The sequence below is a fragment of the Lipotes vexillifer genome, unplaced genomic scaffold (assembly GCF_000442215.2).
Source record: "Lipotes vexillifer unplaced genomic scaffold, Lipotes_vexillifer_v1.1 scaffold648, whole genome shotgun sequence".
Lineage (NCBI taxonomy): Eukaryota > Metazoa > Chordata > Mammalia > Artiodactyla > Lipotidae > Lipotes > Lipotes vexillifer.
The window spans coordinates 2,670,219-2,690,800 of NW_006797096.1; the positions used below are offsets into that span (position 1 = coordinate 2,670,219).

General features: G+C 43.0%; 1 protein-coding gene across 1 annotated transcript in view; it reads right to left on the reverse strand.

Moving 5' to 3' along the window:
- The window catches only part of MPP4 (MAGUK p55 scaffold protein 4), a 38,837-nt gene that overhangs the window by 16,477 nt on the left and 1,778 nt on the right, over positions 1 to 20,582 (reverse strand). The window contains exons 3-12 of the mRNA XM_007469219.1: positions 18,466 to 18,543; positions 16,249 to 16,329; positions 13,364 to 13,495; positions 12,622 to 12,703; positions 11,328 to 11,413; positions 9,625 to 9,696; positions 8,975 to 9,171; positions 6,162 to 6,226; positions 3,575 to 3,592; positions 507 to 545 (exon numbers count right to left, since the gene is read on the reverse strand). Coding sequence (XP_007469281.1) covers positions 507 to 545; positions 3,575 to 3,592; positions 6,162 to 6,226; positions 8,975 to 9,171; positions 9,625 to 9,696; positions 11,328 to 11,413; positions 12,622 to 12,703; positions 13,364 to 13,495; positions 16,249 to 16,329; positions 18,466 to 18,543 — 850 coding nt within the window. The remainder of the gene's footprint in view (positions 1 to 506; positions 546 to 3,574; positions 3,593 to 6,161; positions 6,227 to 8,974; positions 9,172 to 9,624; positions 9,697 to 11,327; positions 11,414 to 12,621; positions 12,704 to 13,363; positions 13,496 to 16,248; positions 16,330 to 18,465; positions 18,544 to 20,582) is intronic.

Below are 20,582 nucleotides of genomic sequence, written 5' to 3' on the forward strand. Positions count from 1 at the left end.
GGTTCGTGCCCCGGTCCTGGAAGATCCCACATGCCGCGGAGCGCCTGGGCCCGTGAGCCATGGCCGCTGAGCCTGCGCGTCCGGAGCCTGTGCTCCGCAACGCGAGAGGCCACAGCAGTGAGAGGCCCGCGTACCGCAAAAAAAAATAATAATAATAAAATAAATAAATAAATAAAAATTAAAAAATAAAAATCTGATATCTCAATATTTTATAGTATTTCACAATGTAACACCTGAGTGTTACTGTGTGTTCCTGTGATCATTTCCAGAATACTGCTTTCTAGAACACTTTCTAAAAGGTTGGTCTGAAGCATGGAGACATTCCTGCAGCTGTGCTTCCCTTCCAAGTGTCAGAACCACAGAAAAAGGCTGCGGTGGGGGATTTATTTTACACATTTCTTCCAGAAAATAGGCCTGTGGCCCCTTTGACTGGCTGCTTCAGGAAATCTATAGCTGAGCTGCTTCATATTTCTCCTGGTGGTAAATGTATCAAGAGGAAATGCTACCTGCTTCCACACATTTCTCATCGATCTTCATGTCATCTTCTATAAAAGAGCATAGAAAGGGGAAAATTGAAGTTAAAATGTTAGTATCACAAATGAAATTCCCTGTGTATAGGCTTATGGCAATGAAACTCAGACCACCCTATAATCATGTTATTATTACAACTATCGCTCACTCGGAGAGATAAAAAGGGCTCTACTGTACTAAATGAAAATGTAGGCTATGGGAGGCCACAGGACATCGAATGGTTAAAATTCTAAAAGCACAGGCTTTTGAATACTGGACAAATTAGTTTACCTCTAAGCCTCATCTTCTGTCTATAAATGGGGGTAGTAATAATACCTACCACATAGGATAGGATTGAGATAATGCAGGAAAAGCTCAGGCACATGGTAAGTGCTCAATAATGTTAATTATTTTTACCTTTAGCTGGGATGTATGTATGAGAATAAAAGAACATAACTTTTAAAACTGTTCATCCTAATGCTCAAAGCTCTTTACAGTGTGACCCAAACCCAGCTTTGAAAACTGCTGTATCTTTCTTGTATCTTACACTCCTGTTAGAGCAGACTCCATTGATTCTTCCTCTGTGCCTTTGCTTAGGCTGTTCCCTTAGCCTGTAATACTTCAAGGTCCATCTCAACACTGATCAAAATGAATATCCTTGCCATGAACTGCACAGCATTTTCTTCCTACTACCTTGAATTCTCTGCTATTGCACATCTACTCTGCCTCGTAATATAGTCATTTGGGTGTTTGCCTTATTAGCCCTCCTAGACAGCTTCTTGAAAAGTGGAAATCATCTTAACTAATTTTTACGTATTTTATAGAGCTTAGTGTCTTCCACATAGTAGGCACATGACTAATTATCCAGTAAATTGAATTTCCCTTTTAATATCAGAAGAGTTGAACATATGTTCTTAAAAAAAATTTTTTTTTCTTTCAGCACTGTATATCTTGAGCCTAGCACAATACCCACAATTCCCAGGTGATCAATAAATACTATTTTAATAAATGTCTTATATATTCTAAAAGTGCAAATTATACTTTTTAAATTATTTTTATGTTATTTGTATAATAAGCTATAATATTATAAAGTAATATAATAAATTTATCATCACTTCCTTAAAGATCATATCATTGATTGTTTTTAAGTAAAATATGCAATATGAAAAATTTTATGAGATAATACTGTTTTATAGAGATAGGAGCACAGATGAACAAGTAACATAGCTGAGATTTTTAACACTGTTGTTCAATTCCTTGTATTCCTTATATTCATTTAGAGATTATTTTCCAGATCAGTAATTTATAACGGTGAATTCATCAGTTCCTAGCACATAACTAGAGGGTTTTGATTTAAAGGCAAACAAAACTAGAATTGTCATTCCTGTTTTACAGCGGCCAGGAGAGAATCTCTAATAACAGCACAAGTAGTCCCGGTTTTTCTAATATGTAACTCTGGGGTCTAAAGGAGCCACGGATTTTGCGCTCTCAAAATTAACAATTCCAGGGACTTCCCTGGTGGTCCAGTGGTAAAGAATCCGCCTTACAATGCAGGGGATGCGGGTTCAATCCTTGGTGGGGGACCTAAGATCCCACATGCTGCGGGGCAACAAAGCCTGCGTGCCACATCTACTGAGTTTGGGCAACTCAACTAGAGAACCCATGTTCCACAAACTACAGAGCCCACGCGCTCTGGAGCCCGTGCACCATAGCTAGAGAGAATTCCACGCGCTGCAGTGAAAGATCCCGCATGCCTCAACAAAGATCCCACGTGCCGCAACTAAGACCCAACGCAGCCTAAGATAAATAAATAATAAATAAATCTTTTTAAAAAAATGAACAATTCCACACTATGGGCTAGGGTGAGTGTTATGGACTGATTTGTACCCTCCACAAATGCATACATATGTTGAAATCCTAGCCCCCAGACGACTGTATTTGGAGATGGGGCCTTTAAGGAGATAATTAAGATTAAATGAGGTCATAAAGTTGGGGCCCTAATCCAAAAGGACTGGTGGCCTTATAAGAAGAGGAAAAGAAACCACACTAATCTCTCTCTCTCTCTCTTTCTCTCTCTTCTCCCCCTCTCCCCACACACTTCTCCCACCCCGCATTCACGGAGGAAAGGCCATGTGAGCACACAGAGAGAAGGCAGCCATCTGCGAGCCAGGAAGAAAAGTCTCCTCAGAAACCAACGCTGTCAGAACATTGATCTTGGACTTAGAGTCCCCAGAACTGTGAGAAATAAATGTCTGTGGTTAAAGTCACCCAGTCTGTGTGATCTTGCTATGGCAGCCTGAGCTGACAAAGACAGTGGGCTTGTCACCCAGCAAGACCACAGAGACACAAAGGCCTGTCCATGTTCCTCCCCCTCCCCTTTTCAATTTCAGGGATGAAATGTGGATGGTGGCAAAGGGGACTCTGCTCTTCTCACTTCTTTTCCCCTCTCCACAAGCAGACAGCGTCTTGCTTTCTTGCTTGTGTGTGTGTGTGTGTGTGTGTGTGTGTGTGTGTTTGGCATCAAAATGACTCCTCTTGGTGTCTGAGCATGGAGAAGGGGAGAGGTAATAACTGGAGGCCCCATTTGCCCCTGATGTAGTGCCCTTCAGACAGAGAGCAGCTTTAATCCAGACCACGCTGTTTGCAACTTCTGACAATGTTCTTACCTTATCAATCTTTTCATCCATACAATGGGAACAATAACAATTTCATTACAGGGTTATTTTTAGACATTGTGTACAAAGCGGTTGAAACAAAACAGAGGATCAGTTTCACAACTTTCATTGAATTCTTACCATGTGCTGTGTTAGATTCTGGGGCTGCCTGTAAGTGTTGGTTCTCTTTTCTTTTATTCCTCTCAGTGTTAAGAACAATTACATAGTGTGTGTTCTTTTGACTGACATCTTTTTATAAATTAGGGTATTAGTGATTAGCACACTATGAGGCACACAGGAAGAGCTTAATAAATAGCTGAATTGAAATGGAAGTGAATTAAGAAAACTATAGGAAATTTCTAGGAGGCTATGGAGATGAGTTTTTTTTCCCCACAAATACTATTTCTTACCTTCTTCCATAGACATTGCTGGGTACAGAAAAATGATTGAAGCAGGGGAAAAAAGAGAGAGCGGGCACAATAGTTTATGCTATAGTTTATCAGATTAATTTACCTACAGTAAGAAAAGCAAAGTGCCAAAATTATTCTCTAAAAATTCAATGGAGATTTAGTAACAAAATGATAAGTGAATATCCTATAGAAACCAATAAATTTATGAGCCTTGTTGGAAATGGGATCTATTTGCTTCTGGCAAATCCTATTCCCTTCTACCCCAATAAGCTCTGTAAGAGTTGCATTCTATTCATTTCTGAATTAATGCACTTATTATTTATTCATTATATTTTAGGAACTCAAATCTTGAATGGAAAGAAGGAAAGAAAGACAGAGAGAAAGGGAGGAAGAAAAGAAGGAAGAAGGAGAGAGAGGAGGGAGGGAAAGAAAGAGGGATGACAATTACAAGTGCATATTCAGTAAATAACTTTTTAATAACATCTGTAAACTAACATACGCCTGGAATTTTTCAATAACTCTTGAGTAATAAAGTTGGCTATACATCCTGAGTAGTAACCCTTTCCTGAGATTTTTTTTCCCATGGTAACATTCAGGCAGAACAGAAAGATACAAAATTATATTTATCTGCAATATCATCTACAACAGTTAAAAAGAAATGACCTGAGAGTTTAGAAAATGATGTGCTCCATCAGAAACATCCCTGGGGCTTCCCTGGTGGCACAGTGGTTAAGAATACGCCTGCCAATGCAGGGGACATGGGTTCGAGCCCTGGTTCAGGAAGATCCCACATACCACAGAGCAACTAAGCCCGTGCACCACAACTACTGAGCCTGAGCTCTAGAGCCCGTGAGCCACAACTACTAAGCCTGTGTGGCACGACTACTGAAGCTCGTGAGCCCTACAACCTGTGCTCCACAGCAAGAGAAGCCACCGCAATGAGAAGCCCCCGCACTGCAACGAAGAGTAGCCCCCGCTCGTCACAACTAGAGAAAGTCTGCATACAGCAACAAAGACCCAACGCAGCCAAAAATAAATAAATTAAATAAATAAATTTTAAAAAACAAAAAGAAACATCCCTGTGAGAGGTGACCCTTTAACTCAGTGGCTCCATACTTGGGGTTCCTGGACTCAGAGATTTGTAAGGATAATAATATGTGGCTGCAAACTCTTTTCAGGACGGACTTTGCAAAATTCTAACAGAAATGGCACATAGGCTATGCAAGCAAGTTAGATGTCAACGTGTGGCCCTACTAGTTATCAGATATTGGTTAGAAGCTTAGTTACACTTTCACATGCCTTTGATAAATTAAATAGGAAAATGGGTCAAAGAATTACTTCAATCTGGTTTGGTAAACAAACTTTTTCAAAGCACAGGGGAAATAACTAAAATATCACAATGAAGATTATATCATGACAAATGTTTCTGATAAGATGTCAAGTTAAAGAAAAAAGATAAAAAGTAGTATTGCAGGGCTTCCCTGGTGGCGCAGTGGTTGAGAATCTGCCTGCCAATGCAGGGGACGCGGGTTCGAGCCCCGGTCTGGGAAGATCCCACATGCCGTGGAACAACTGGGCCCGTGAGCCACAACTACTGAGGCTGCGCGTCTGGAGCCTGTGCTCCTCAACAAAAGAGGCCGCAATAATGAGAGGCCGGCACACTGCGATGAAGAGAGGCCCCCACTTGCCGCAACTAGAGAAAGCCCTTACCCAGAAACGAAGACCCAACACAGCCAAAAATAAATTAATTAATTAATTTTAAAAAAGTAGTATTGCAACTGTTACTGTAACCATGTAAAATATGGTTCTATAACTGGAAGACAGTATGAAAATATGGTCAGTGTAAAGGAATTTTAAGAGTGTTTTCTTTCAAAAATGTCTCTATAGTTGTCATCATATCTTTTCAAGGGAAAAAGTAATAATTTTTGGCTTAGAGAATTGAGAAGTAAAGTGGACGAGGACTCTCCATGGGCAAATCTATGTTTACTTTAGTGCCCTCCCAGCCTCCTGTCCGCGCCCCTCTCCCTCTCCCTCCTCCGGGCACCTCTTCCCCTTCTGTAACTCCTGCCAGAGAGCATTTCAGACGGTCCTTGATCAGCAGGTTCCAGCTGGGCTCTATGAGCTACTGACACCCTTCATTAAGGCAGTAAGTCGTTCACAAGCATTCGCCACCATGAATCCCTTTGCTGACCATTCCTCCATCGCCATCTAAAATACTGTGAAGTGAACAAACTACACTCATTAAATAATAATTTAGTCCCATGTTTACTCAGCAAAGGCACACAAACTGTGCCGCTCTGCAGCCTTGCTTGCCAGTAGGTGTATAATGTATGGACTAGCTGTAGACACCTCAGGGGACTTCAAGCCAGGGAGTGATCACAAGAACATTTGCATTTTCACAAACTGAAAACTCTTCTAAATCCAAAGGAATGAATGTCTATGGTAGGATTTCAGATGGCTGCCAGGAGGCTATCTGGGGTATGGGGACATTTAAAGATCCTCTGTTGAGCAGGAAGCCAGCCCTGGGAGAGAGGGAGCTGTCTTTCTCATGATGCACAGGCTGGGTTTGAGGTGTCAGCACACTCACATATGGTGGATTTGAGGTTGTTGTGAGGCTGATATGGCTGAGACCACCAGAACTCCCGTTGCTTCCTATGCAAAAAGAAATACACTGTGAGAAGGAAAAAAAAATTAATCCAGGTTAGCCCAGGTGAAATAGATCCAGGATAGAATGTTTCCTAGAATTCTGTTGCTTCCAACTAAGTGAACAAGGAGATTTCACCTCCAAACACACTGTCAAATACATTCTCCAAATGCATGGCCTTTCTTATCATTCTTTCCTGCCTCACAGCATCTTTTCAGAGTCACACTGACTTAGGGTGAAAATCTGGCCTGAGACCACTAGTGCACATGCCACAGAGCTTCACTGCATGAGCCATGGCACCTGCCTCTCTGGCATGTTAGCCCGCTCCAGCTGGTCTCAGAATTTTCACCGCATGTTCTGGTTTCCCTCCCAGGCTGTGATGCTCTCTACAGTCCCTTTAGAGCCACATGAATTTCAGTTCCTTCCGTTGTCCTTTATTTGTGCGCTAATCTAGTAAACCTGCCATTTCTGTGTGCTCCTTGCAAGACCCCCACTGGAATCTCCTTGCCACTCTCTGCTCTGAGACCATGAGGACTAATCTCATTAGGGCTTTACCCCTGTGTGTGTCCTCAGGTCATCCCTTATCCTCTGCACTTTAATCCCTGTAAGGCTCCATCCACCACCTGCCACTCCCTGAAGCCCTTTCACACACCCTCTGGAACTGGCAGTAAATCTCCAGCGAAATCTCTCAAACCTCCTGCTGCACTTTGAGTGAGCCCTTCACCTTCTTGTTCTAACTAAACCCAGGTCCCCCCTGAGCTCACTGCTCCCCTGCCCCTTTTGAGAGGTGGCTCTTTCCTCTCCCACTCCCAGTGGCGTGTGGGTAAACCAGCCCGGGAGATGAGTCCTCATGTGCAGCTTTGCAGGTTTTTCTAGTGTCAATATTCCTATTGGGGCTGATTTCAAGCTGTCACCCCGACGTCACTGACCGTGGGTGTGAGAAGGGTGCACACAGGCTCTGTGAGCTGGCTCCATCACACCACTGCCTGAGGCCCTCACTCCATGGGGCCTGGAGGCGGGGTCTGTGTCCTGCTTCTCCTGGCCATCTCCAGACTATAACCCTCTTCCCTAGATGCCCTCACTTTGAAAGCCATTTCCCCGACTCTTCTGGAAGCCATTCTCAGATTATTCCTGCTAACTCCCATGCTTTTAACACTGATCTGTCATAATGCATGACGATTTTATTAGGCACAAAGATGTCCTTTCCAACACGCTGGCCTCTTGGTTCCTTCATCTCCTCTCTTCCAATGACCTTCCAAGGACCTCAGCCACTGCATCCCACTGTCATACTCTAGGCCTTTCAGTACCCAAAACTACAATCTCTATATAATTTCTATTTACAGCATCCCTTTCTTCTACCAGCACCTTCTATCTTCCCAACCCCAATAATCTATCAACCCCATAGGGACCTATAATCCATTGATCTGACTTCCTTTCCACTGACCCTACCCTGTCACCTCCCTCCTTAACAAGCTTAAATGTCATGGTCTTTCATTAAAATCACTCCCTTGTCCCTCTCTTGATTTACTGTTAAATCTGACTCCCTGTCTAATCTGGCCCTGCCCCCCAGGAAGCTGACCAGAATCACTATAAATTTATGACCTTTAACCTTAAGTGGGCCCTTAATGCTGATGATACTGTATTTATCTAACCAATTTGCTCTCCAGTTCTCATAGAAACTTTTCAAGCTTTCTCCTCTTTCCTTCCCAATATCTCCTACCCACCCTTACTCTCAGCTTATGACATTGCTTATTCCACTGAGAAAATAAGAGCAGATTGAAGAGACCTTCCATAAACTCCCGCCATATCCCTCACCCTCAGCTGTGCCCACACACTCTGGATCCCCTACTGCTACTATCACTGTGGGTGAACTGTTCATGATCCTGTATAAGGCCAACCCCTCTATTTATAGGCTCCATCACATCTCCTCCTGCTTCCCCAAGGACAACAAGAGCAGCAATGTTCCCTTCTTTCTCCTGTATCATAAAATTTCCCCTCTCATTGGATTTTTCCCGTTACCATTATCCACCCTATCTAAAAAAGTTCTCTCATACCACTCCACTCTCCCCTCTAGCTATTTGTCCATCATTCTGCTCTGCTTTATACAAAATGTCTCAAAGAATTTTCCATGCTCATTGTTGTCAATGTCTTCAAATCCCCTTTTACTAAGAGTTTGGTCCCACCTCATCCACTGGAATTGCTTTTATCAAGATCACCAGTGCCTTCTGTTGCTAAATCCAGTGGTCAATTCTCAGTCCCCTCAGCAGTGGTTGACATAGTTGGTCAGGACACTCTACCATCTTGATTTTGGTCTGCCTCATCGGCCATTCCTTCTCAGTCTCCTTTGCTAGTTCCTTTTCTTCTTCGTGATCTCTTAACATTGGCTGAGTCTTGGACCTCTCATTCTATTTTCTTTCTATCCTTAATCCCGTCCTTGGACCTCAGTAGCACCAAGGTGATGGTGGAAAGTTGAGATTCAGTAACTGAAGAGGGAGTCAGAACTACCTTTAAAAGTTTAATTTAGCTTCCCAAGCACTCTTCTCTCTTTTCTAATTGATACAATTATTCTGGTCCCTTTGGTGTTCAGGATGTTTAGAGCATATTGACAAGTTGACATTTGGATTTATAGACCAGTGTGTGTTCATCTATCTGCTTGTCTCTCTTTCTCTCACCTTAACTGCAACAACAGAAGCCTGAGAAAACGTTTTGTTTCCTGATGGCTCGGTCTCGAGTCCAGGAGTGATGACTTTTCTTACCTCTTCAGAAGGTGCGTAGAAGGGATTAGGCCAGCACAGGTACCAAGGTCTGAGATTTTCCGGGCTTGCCACCAGAGGGCATCATTCTGGTCCACAATCTGGAGGATGTCCCCCTTCTGGAAAGGCAAGCCGGCATCCATGCAGGGGATGGCGGGATCCTCCTGGGGCCAGTACTCAGTCATGGCACGAACATATACCTGACAGTAGGTGCATAATGACACCTCAGAAGAATCCTTACCCCCGGGTTGTTAAGACTTAAAATCATCTCTCTCACTCTTCCACCTACTGGTACTATCTTTCCTCTCCATCCTCACCAAAAAGAAAACCCTTCTCGAACTGAGTCTAAGAGCCATGAAAAAAAAAAAAAAAAGTGAGTTTGGAAATAGAATCTTTTAGCTCCGAGAAGTTTTTGCTCGAATGCTCTCCATTCTTGATGTTACTTCTTAACTTCTTGGTACCCCATCTCCTGTTATTGTATTCATTTACTGATTTGCCTCTCATGTCATCAGTATCGAAAAATATGCAATACAGTATTGAAAAAATCTTCAATACATTATAGAGGATAGTAATAAGATACAAAGTACCTCATGGTTGTTATTGTTATTGGAGGATTTACTGTGTGTGGGTATGAAGGCTCAGTAAATTCTTACCATCTTTTGGCTATTAACAGGAGGGTCAGAAACTGGAACCACCTTGAATATGATTGTGCCACGAGACATGGCCTAGAAAATGTCAGAGGAAAGAATGACAAATCACAGAGTTCACTGGGTTACTGGGGTTTGGCAGACAGAAGTTACAATTCAACGTGTGCAGGTCAAATGGTGACATCTCCCACAGGGGCTTTTACAAGGGCTCAACAGGTAAATATCACCACCCAGAAATGGACATTAGGAAGAAATTTAGCTTCACTTCTGTCCTGCTGTGGGACTTCCAGGATCACTGGTCTGTTAAAACCCACACTGAGGCCTGGCTTCTCGCAGGGACCCTCCATCTCGCTGCTGCCAGGACACCACACTCAGCAAGGTCTTATTCCCACAGGCACTAAGGAAGGAGAGGAGCTCTTGGTCTGACTTTCCTTCCTCATATCTCAGTCAGTAATTATTTCCTGAATACTGATTTCTGCATCAGGCAGCCTAGTCTTATGCGGAAGAAGATAAAGGGCCCCCAAGTCCTCTGGGGGGAACTGACATCTCCAAACTAATGGTGGAGGAAACAGAGAGCCTCTTAGTTTGATGGGAGAGGTAAGAATCCCCCTGTCACACACACTGTGATGGGCACTGGAGATCCTAGAGCTTAGCAAGGAAGATCTCGGTCTCACTTGGGAATTTCACAACCCCACTGTCCTGGCAACTCCGCAGCTGGAGCCGAAAGGGCTGAGGTGGAGGCATGTGTGTCTGTGACTGACAGTCCTTTAAGCTCCCGGTGCAGTATCTTTTATACCACACAGAATCTTGCCTAGTGGTTTGCAAAATATTTCGGTGCTTGGTTTACTCCTTATAATACTCCTTATATAATACTCCTTATAATATTCCTTATATAATACTCCTTATAATACTCCTTATAATACTCCTTATATAATACTCCATATAATACTCCTTATATAATACTCCTTATAATACCACTCCTCCTCTCAGTCCCTAAGGCACATCTATGAAAATCTAGAGTTCCCCCAAGAACCCAGTTTGAGAACCACTAGTCTATGTAATATATAATAATTGACCTCAGGCCCCGCCCTGTGGGTGTACATGGGGGGAGGTGTGTGGGGAAAGCTGCTATGGCTACTGACAGCTGGACAGTGAATCGGGCAATGGTTTGAAGGATGGGAATGGGAACCGAAAGGAGTTACCAAAAGCTCATATAATCAGGTCACACCGCCATTTCAACCACAAGGACAGTGGCAGGGCCAGCAAGGATGTCCCCCTCCCCATATGCTGCCCTCTGGCAACTTCTTTTCTACCCCAAAGCTGCCTCAAGGAAACTGCATATACATGTAAGGGGAGAAAGGGGTGGTTTGCTCAGATTCAGACACTCCTCCACAGTCTTACTCTGCCCACTCCGGGCTCAGTTTCCAATGGAGCAACCCAGGTGACGAGGGACCTGGGCTGCTCGGTCTTGCAGTCTTCCTGAGGCTGAAAGAGCAGCTTGTGAAGGGAGGTATCCAGAAGGGGCCAGATCACCTGAGGAGGCGGATGGGGGAAGGCGGACGAGCTGCATAGAAACAGACAAGTTCTGGGGCCTAGAGAGAGGAAGCTGCCTAGCGGGGCCCGAATCCCCCTCCAATTACAGTGCACACGCCATGGGCTGGACCTAACGTGGCACTGGGTCATGGAGAAGGCGAGGAGGAGACTGTTACCAGAATATGGATCACTTGCTCAGGGTCCAGTCCTTCAACTGAAACTCCATTCACTTCCACCAGTTTGTCTCCAGCATATAACAACCCTAGGCAAACAGGAACACAAAACAAAGAGGGGTACAAAAAAAACTCTCACAAATGATGGTAGCCATCCCAAAGCTCCTTAACAAACTCGCTAACCCAAGCAGGCTCTGACACCTTAAATTTCATGGTGAAATAATAATAATAATAATAATAAAGCAAACTGGCTATTCCAATTTACACCACCACCAAAGTGCATGAGAATTGCAGTTTTCTACCTTTCCACCAACACTGGGTATTAACTGGTGGTGATATTTTTATTTTCACTAATCTGATGTTGTAAGATGGAACTGGAACTCTGGTAAGAAGATAACACGAAAAATAAAGCTTTCGGTGTCATGAGAAAATGTCAGATGAAAAGGAAATGGGGGGTATTCTTCAAAAGAGAAAATGTGGAGAAACTTGAGGGTTAAGATTGAGGCTTGAGAAATATGGGGTAAGACAGTGCAGATAAGAAGCAGGATGACATCACGGAACAGAAACCAAGGATGATGAAAATTTTAAGCAAGGTATTGTCAACAACATCAAATGTGTAAAGTAAAGTAAAAATAAAGTAAAGAAGTAAAAATAAAACTGAGGCTGACAGAAAGGCCAGTGGACTTAGCAACTAGGATGTCCCTGGGTAATTTCTCTAAGAACGTTGGGGTATGAACCCTGCACCAGGTTTCCAGGGTCACGGACAGTGAGGACACACATAGCAGGTACAGAACAGCTCGTTTCAGCAGCACGGTAATGAAAAGAAGGAAATTTGGTTCTCTGGTAGAAAAGGCAAGCAACAGGTGTTTGAAGACGGGGAAGAGAGATGCCTTTTTGAACACAGAAGGACCAAGTGAAGCGTGAAAGTTGGGAATATAGAGTGAGGCAGACCTGGACTTGAATCCTGACTCACCCTGTGAAACCCTGAGCAAGTTAGGTGGTTAATCTCTTTGAGCCTCAGTTTCCTCATCTATATGATAGCCTGATAATACTTACCTTGTTAGGTTTACATGGGAATGTAAAGTAAGGGAACATTAATTTAGTGCCTAGAATGGAGGGACACAGTGAGGAAGGGCAATGGGACTTCTCTGGAATACTCCTTTCTTCCTTCTTAGTAACCAAGCAATAGAACTTATTAAAGCTCAACCTCAGTTAGGAAAGAGGGGCTTCCCTGGGAAGATTAAACAATCATTCCCTGTTTTCCTGGTCACGCTTGCACCCTGCTGCTCCAGCTTACCACTCCTCTCTGCCAGCCCACCATGGATGACTCTGGCCACCAGGATGTCCCCTGTCATCTCATGGCGCTTGATGGTAGCTCCCTGGGGAGAGAGTACAGTAGAACCCCTTTTTACCTAACATGACCACTTTCTTGGGGGCTTCCCTCAGTGTCGCTCTGGTCTTTCGGACAAGGGTATTCATACCAACCAGGGCCATACATACTGTGCCATGAAAAAGGAAAGGCCATTCAACCTTGGTCTAGCAAAGTCTATATCCAACCACATAGACATCCAAGAATATTGAGATCCTTCCAAAGGTAAAGAAAACTCCCACAATTACAACCTAATCAAAGGGATTATGCTTAGAAAATCAAATTAATGCCTTACTTAGCTTCCCCTTTATGGAGGAAAAAAACGTAGGCAAATACATTAGAACAGAGTAAAATATATGTACATGTCACAGAGCCAAATAATAAAATAAAATAATTTCTTATGTCTCACAGCTCTTAGAAAACAAAAACACTAAGCAGAAATCTTCCCTGGTAAAAACATTACAACCTGTAATGTGTTTGAAATCACAGGCAAAATTCATTAAGATACAGTTTCGCCATTATTATCATGGATTCCCTCACATTGTCTGATTGCCTCACACTACATCTGTGACTACAGACAAGAATATTGCCCAAGTAATTACTAGACATAACTTAGTTCATAATTAACCCTGGTGTAATCCTAAATGAAAAGGTAAAATGATTTCCTTACCAGGGGCTGCTGGTTTTTCACCATGCAAACAATCCTCATTGCTTCCTCGCTCTCAGGGATGTTGTCTGGCAGTGGAGGGAGAAGAGGTTCAAAGTCTTTCTGAGCCACGGTGTCATGGGCGCTGAGCAAGGCCTGGGAACAGAGAAGGAAAAGGGGAACAAACGTCACACGTAGGACACACCCACCTAGAAGATGCTGGCTCAATACTATGTGAGATACAACAACAATCAACACGTACGTGCCAGGCATAGTTCTAAGTGTTTTACGTGGATTAACTCAATCTTCACAATAACCCCGAGGCAGGTATATATTTTTTTAATTTTTTGAATTTATTTTTATACAATTTGTAAAGGTTACTTTCCATTTACTGTTATTACAAAATAGTGGCTATTCCCCATGTTGTACGATACACCCTTGTAGCCTATCTTTCACCCAATAGTTTATACCTACCGCTCCTCCACTCCCATATTGCCCGCCCTGCTCCACTGGTAACTACTAATTTGTTCTCTATATCTGTGAGTTTTGCTCCTTTTTTGTTATATTCACTAGATTGTTATATTTTTTAGATTCCACATGTGACATCATACAGTATTTGCCTTTCTCTGTTTGACTTATTTCACTAAGCATAATGCCCTCCAAATCCATCCATGTTGCTGTAAATGGCAAAATTTCATTCTTTTTTATGGCTGAGTAGTATTCCATTGTATATATATACCACATCTTCTTTGTCCATTCATCTGTTCATGGACGCTTAGGTCACTTTCATACCTTGGCAATTGTAAATAATGCTGCCATGAACATTGGGGTGCATGTATCTTTTCAGATTCGTGTTTTTGGTGTTTTTTGACATATACCCAGGAATGGAATTACTGAGTCATATGGTAGTTCTATTTTTAGTTTTTTGAGAAAACTCCACACTGTCTTCCACAGTGGCTGCATCAACTTATTGATACAAGTGTCCCCTTTTCTCCACATCCTTGTGAGGCAAGTATATTTATATCCCCCATTTTACAGATAAGGAAACAAGGCAGAGAGAGAGTAAGCAACACATAATATATACTTTCATTTCTGATAAAATATATTCTGTCACATTCTCATTTCCTGGAAACCCATGTAATCCATGGTGCTCCTATAAACTTGAACTACAAAACAACTATTGTAATAGCTTCCCCAATTAAGTTAGAATGAGGAGCAGTAATCAAAACATCTTGCTGGTTTAATTATCGTGATACTTAAGGGCCCATGCAAAACAGAAGGAGAAAAAGTAGTCCTCTACTTTGAGGGTATGATCAAAGAGTTCCTTCTCATGGCCCAGTATGTTAAATTTTCATTTCACGAGATGGGGAAGTAATCATTCTACAGCCCTGCCAGAGACTGGTGGACAGAACTTTGTTGAAACTCAGAGAAAATTCTCTAGGTTTATCTTGTGAAATGCAACTTTTTTGTTAACATCTTTATTGGAGTATAATTGCTTTACAATGGTGTGTTAGTTTCTGCTTTATAACAAAGTGAATCAGTTATACATATACATATGTCCCCATATCTCTTCCCTCTTGCATCTCCCTCCCTCCCACCCTCCCTATCCCACCCCTCTAGGTGGTCACAAAGCACTGAGTTGATCTCCCTGTGCTATGCGGCTGCTTCCCACTAGCTATCTATTTTACGTTTGGTAGTGTATATATGTCCATGCCTCTCTCTCACTTTGTCACAGCTTACCCTTCCCCCTCCCCATGTCCTCAAGTCCATTCTCTAGTAGGTCTGTGTCTTTATTCCCGTCTTACCCCAGGTTCTTTTTTTTTTTTAATGACTTTATTGGAGTATAATTGCTTTACAATGGTGTGTTAATTTCTGCTTTATAACAAAGTGAATCAGCTATACATCTACATGTATCCCCATATCTCCTCCCTCTTGCGTCTCCCTCCCACCCTCCCTATCCCACCCCTCTAGGTGGTCACAAAGCACGGAGCTGATCTCCCTGTGCTGTGTGGCTGCTTCCCACTAGCTAGCTATTTTACATTTGGTAGTGTATATATATCCATGCCACTCTCTCACTTTGTCCCAGCTTACCCTTCCCCCTCCCTGTGTCCTCGAGTCCATTCTGTACGTCTGCGTCTTTATTCCCGTCCTGCCCCTAGGTTCTTCAGAACCTTTTTTTTTTTTTTTTTAGATTCCATATATATGTGTTAGCATACGGTATTTGTTCTTCTCTTTCTGACTTACTTCACTCTGTATGACAGACTCTAGGTCCATCCACCTCACTACAAATAGCTCAATTTCGTTTCTTTTTATGGCTGAGTATATTCCATTGTATATATGTGCCACATCTTCTTTATCCATTCATCTGATGATGGACACTTCGAATAAAATTTTTGACTGATAAATTCCATTGCTCCAAGTGCAGACATCCTCTTAAATTCTAATTTGTTGATAAATTGATCTCAAAATCTATAAGTACTATGAGATAGGTTTCTATTCTGCAATCAAATGTTCTTCATATACCCCCTCATAGAGCTAATCATTATTATACTGTATTTTCCAAACACCTTCACACACTTTATTTGAAACTTAAAATAACTTAAGATGTATGCTACCTTGATTGCCAACCCCCCAGAATTTTAGAGGAACAATGGCTTTCCCGGGGGGAAAAAGACACCATGGGAAGTTCTGGATGCCTCCTTATAAATAGGGCAGGCTTGTCTCCATGACCAGTGAGATTAAGCCAGTCACGTCCAAGTTCCACATTTTTAGGTACAGTCTGTTGGTCACCCACATACGGTAATAGAACATCTATTCAGAGAGCACATTTTCCAGCACATTTATTTCTCCTTCCCAACTTTGTCTATGTGCCAGATGGTTATATCTTGCCCATTTTAGCAAGCACTTGCCTTTAAGTGTGGAGCCTGGAGGATTTGTCTCAGCTCTTGGATCTCAGGGGACTTGGGGGTTTCATGTAATATCTTCACTACCTGGTTGGTGGAAAAACATACATTATGAATTTTTTAACAATCTTTATCACCTAGTTAACATCACCTAGGTTGGATAACAGGTATACTGACACGATATTGACCTAAGAAAAGCTGTTACTGAAGCCTTCTTTTTCATCTTTAAAGTCAGGGCTTAGAGTCTTTCCTTATCATTAAACTCATTACAGCAGGTAGAATCCAAGATTTGGGGTAGATCTAAACCACAGTGCCCCAGTCCTGGCACATCACAGTCTTGGAGGAAGAATAAACATAATTTTGTAATGTCATATATGCCAAGGCAATATCCCTCTAGTGGCTCTAAGAGAGCTGTTTGCTAATGTGAATGCTTTACAGGCAGGTTAAGGTATCTGAGTTCTCCAGGTACAGGCTCAATTACCTGGAGAACCCAGGTAGCTTAATCCCATGGGTTGTTCCATTCTTCAGTTGCAAAATGAAATAGTAATTTGTATTTTAGGGCTTATTATTTGATTAGCAATTTTAATGTTTGTTGCAACAAAAAAGTGCTAGACAGAATAAATTCTGATCTCTTTGTTTTGGTTTAGGCATAGACCTGCGTTCTGACATCACATAAGCCCTTTCAAGACTTTAACCAGCTCCATGAATCTTCAGCAGTCAAGCACCATCACATATTGTCAAATGAAAACAAGCAGTTTAGCAAGCTTCACCTCCACTCACTGGGGTTACAACTGAATAAAATATCACGTGTGTGTTTCCCCGTGGACAGCTGAGAACCATTCAAGTTGTTGATTACTGGAGCTGAGGTTAGAAGATTTTTTAAAAATTTCTTTTAATATGGACAATAAATAAAAACAAAACAGATTATATTTATGCATCCATTCAGCAAATATGCACTGAACATCTACTGTGTGCTAGGCACTGTTTTGAGTGATGCAAATAGAGCACTGAATAGGCAGACAAAAATCCCCAGTCTCACGGAGTTTACATTCTAGTGAGGAGCCACAGACAATAAATAAAATATATAAGTAAAAGAGTTTTATTTGATGATGAAAAGAGTTAAGAAGAAAAATGAAACAGGGAAGGTGGATAGGGAATGCTATGAGAGGATTGCAATTTTAGATGGGGTGACCAGGGAAAGCCTCCGTGAGGTGACATTTGAGTGGAGACTGGAGGGAGATGAGAAAACAAATCATGTGGCTATATGGGCAAGGGCGCTACTGACATAAGGAATAGCAAGTGCAAAGGGCCTGCGGCAGGAGCATGTCTGGTTCGAACAACCACAAGGGGTTCAACTGGCTGGAGCAGAGTGAATAAGGGAGAGAGTGGTAGTATGACATCAAAGAGGTAACAGGGGCCACCTTATGTTTGACTATGCAAGAATTCTGATGTTTACTCGGAGATAAGTTGTTGTAGGAAGAGTGTGAGCAGGGAAGTGACATGATTTGACTCATCTTTAATCAGAATCTCTTTGGCTGCCATGATGGGAATAGACCCCAGGGGAGCAAGAGTAGAAGTGGGTGACCAGGTAGGAGGTTACATCACAATTATCCATGTGAGAGACAATGATGCTGTATATTAGGTGGCACAGCAGAGGTGGGGAGATTCTCAATATGTTTTGAAACTAGAGCTGACAGGACTGGGTGTGGGTGTGAGAGAAAGGAAAATTCAAAGATGACCCCAGAGGTTTCAGCCAGGGTACTGCAAGAACAGAGACATCCTTAGTGAGATGGAAAAAAGCTGGGGTGAGAGCGGCTTTGGGGATGGGACAGCCAAGAGCTCTTTTGGGGACATGTAAAGTTTGAGGTCCATTAGACATCTCAGTAGGATGGGATGGGGCAGAGGACATCAGAGCCTGCCGTCCAGGAGCCCAGAATAGGGATGTAAATTGGGTATCATTAGTAGGGCAACATTACCCTCTTTCCAGGGGATAATTAGGTCCACGGTTTAGGGAAAAAGAGGGAAATGCACACAAGCTAAAAATGTGTCTTGTTGGTTTTAATTTGGGGAGACAGCAGGCCTTCTATTAAAGCTCAATTAGAAACAGTTATCAGATGCATAATCACCAACTGAACTTTTCCATTAGAGCATTTAAACTAGCACTATGAGTAAATTGGTATCACGTTAAAGTTCTACTATTCTCTGGATGAAAAATCACCTCACCTCGTAGGATAACGCCTGGGCATGGGGTGTGGCAGGAATGAGCTTCTTTCCTTTAAATTCCTGGAGGCAGTCATAAACCTGCCGAGGGGCAACCAGGAGAGAATGACATACTGAGGGAAGGCTCGCCCAGGGGAGACTCAGCCTGAGCAATGGCACAAGTGGCTGGGTAGCATGTGTGTTGGCCTTTAATAAGCTGTCTCTAGTTGTCCAAGCGAAATGAACTCAAGACTGGTGGCTTTAACGCTTCAAAGGCTTAATTACTGGCTGCCACTGGAAACTGTTCTTCCCCAAACAATATCATTGATAAAAAGAAACGTGAATTTTACTCTTGTTAAATTAAGTAAGCCTGGGTTTTCCAGGCTTGAGGTCAATAAGGATTTGAAGCCAGAGACCTGTGGGAACTTCCAGGCTGGGTAGCTGCGTAGGGCATGGGTTAGGGGCTCAGGTTCACCAGGGGATCTGAATGAGAGGCCGGGCACACTATACATGCTTATTTGTACTCTGTGCTCACCTTTTGTTTCCTTTCCTCCCTTAATTCTCCAGTAAAAGTTTGTTTATAAAAATTCCAACTTTGTCTTTGTTGACCCTTAGGAATTGTTTTCCATACCAGGATCTAGGGTTGAGCTGAGAATACCAAGGTCTGACGAGCTCTACAGTGCAGACCTTAATCTTATTTTAGAAATCTAGTTTCTCTTACAGTTGGAGAAATGAGGTCCAGGAGGTCAGCTCAGCCCTGCCTTTCTCCATCCGGATCTGGGATGGCGGGGCTTCCTTGCTCTACCTCAGTGCCCAAGCTCAAGTTTACCTGGAAGTGATTAAGACTGGTGGATTGATGCAGGGAGCACAAAGGCCAAGCAGCCTACCAGTGGTAGCAAAGGCAATGCCTTTAGCGGTATTCATACCCCTGTATTAGCTTCCCAGGAGGAAAAAGTGCCTGGTGAAATCAAGTAGTTTCCCCCAAAGTTTTTTTGTTTTTTGGGTTTTTTTTGTGGTTCGCGGGCCTCTCATCGCTGTGGCCTCTCCCGCTGCGGAGCACAGGCTCCGTACGCGCAGGCTCAGCGGCCATGGCTCACGGGCCCAGCCGCTCCGCGGCACGTGGGATCCTCCCAGACCGGGGCACGAACCCGTGTCCCCTGCATCGGCAGGCGGACTCTCAACTACCGCGCCACCAGGGAAGTCCATCCCCCAAAGTTTTATTCAGATATAATTGAGATAGAACATTGTGTAAATTTAACGGGTATGCCATGTTGATTTGATACACGTATATGTTGCAAAACGATAACCATGATAAGGTTAGTTAACACTGCCATCACTTCACATAATTACCACTTTGTGTGTCATGATAATGTGTAAGATCTGTTCTCTCAGCAAATTTCAAGTATGTCATACAATATTGTTAAATACAGTCACCATGCTGTACATTTGCTCCCCAGAACTTATTCATCTTATAACTGGAAATTTGTACCCTTTGACCAACATCTCCCTATTTCCCCTCCCCCTAGTCCCTGGCAACCACTATTCTCTCTGCTTCTATGCGCTCCACCTTTTTAGATTCCACACACAAGCGAGATCGCACAGTATTTGTCTTTCTCTGACTTATTTCACTTAGCATAATGTCCTGAGGTCCATCCGTGCTGTTGCAAAAGCGAGGATTTCCTTCCTTTTTATGGCTGAATAATATTCCATTGGACATCCCACTTCTGAGTATATAGTGATAGTGAAATGAAATCACTACCTAAAAAGATACCTGCACCCCATGTTCATTGAAGCTTTATTCACAATAGCCAAGGCATGGAAAAAACGCTGTGTCCAACAATGGATGAATGGATTAAGAAATCAGGTGTTTTAAAACCAGTGCTGTGAGGAGTACCTCTTTGCTCATGCTAAGTATGCTGACACTTTTTTCTTAAAGAATATAATATTAGGGGGCTTCCCTGGTGGCGCAGTGGTTGAGAGTCCGCCTGCCGATGCAGGGGACACGGGTTTGTGCCCTGGTCCGGGAAGACGCCACATGCCGCGGAGCGGCTGGGCCCGTGAGCCATGGCCGCTGAGCCTGCGGGTCCAGAGCCTGTGCTCCGCAGCTGGAGAGGCCACAACAGTGAGAGGCCCGCGTACTG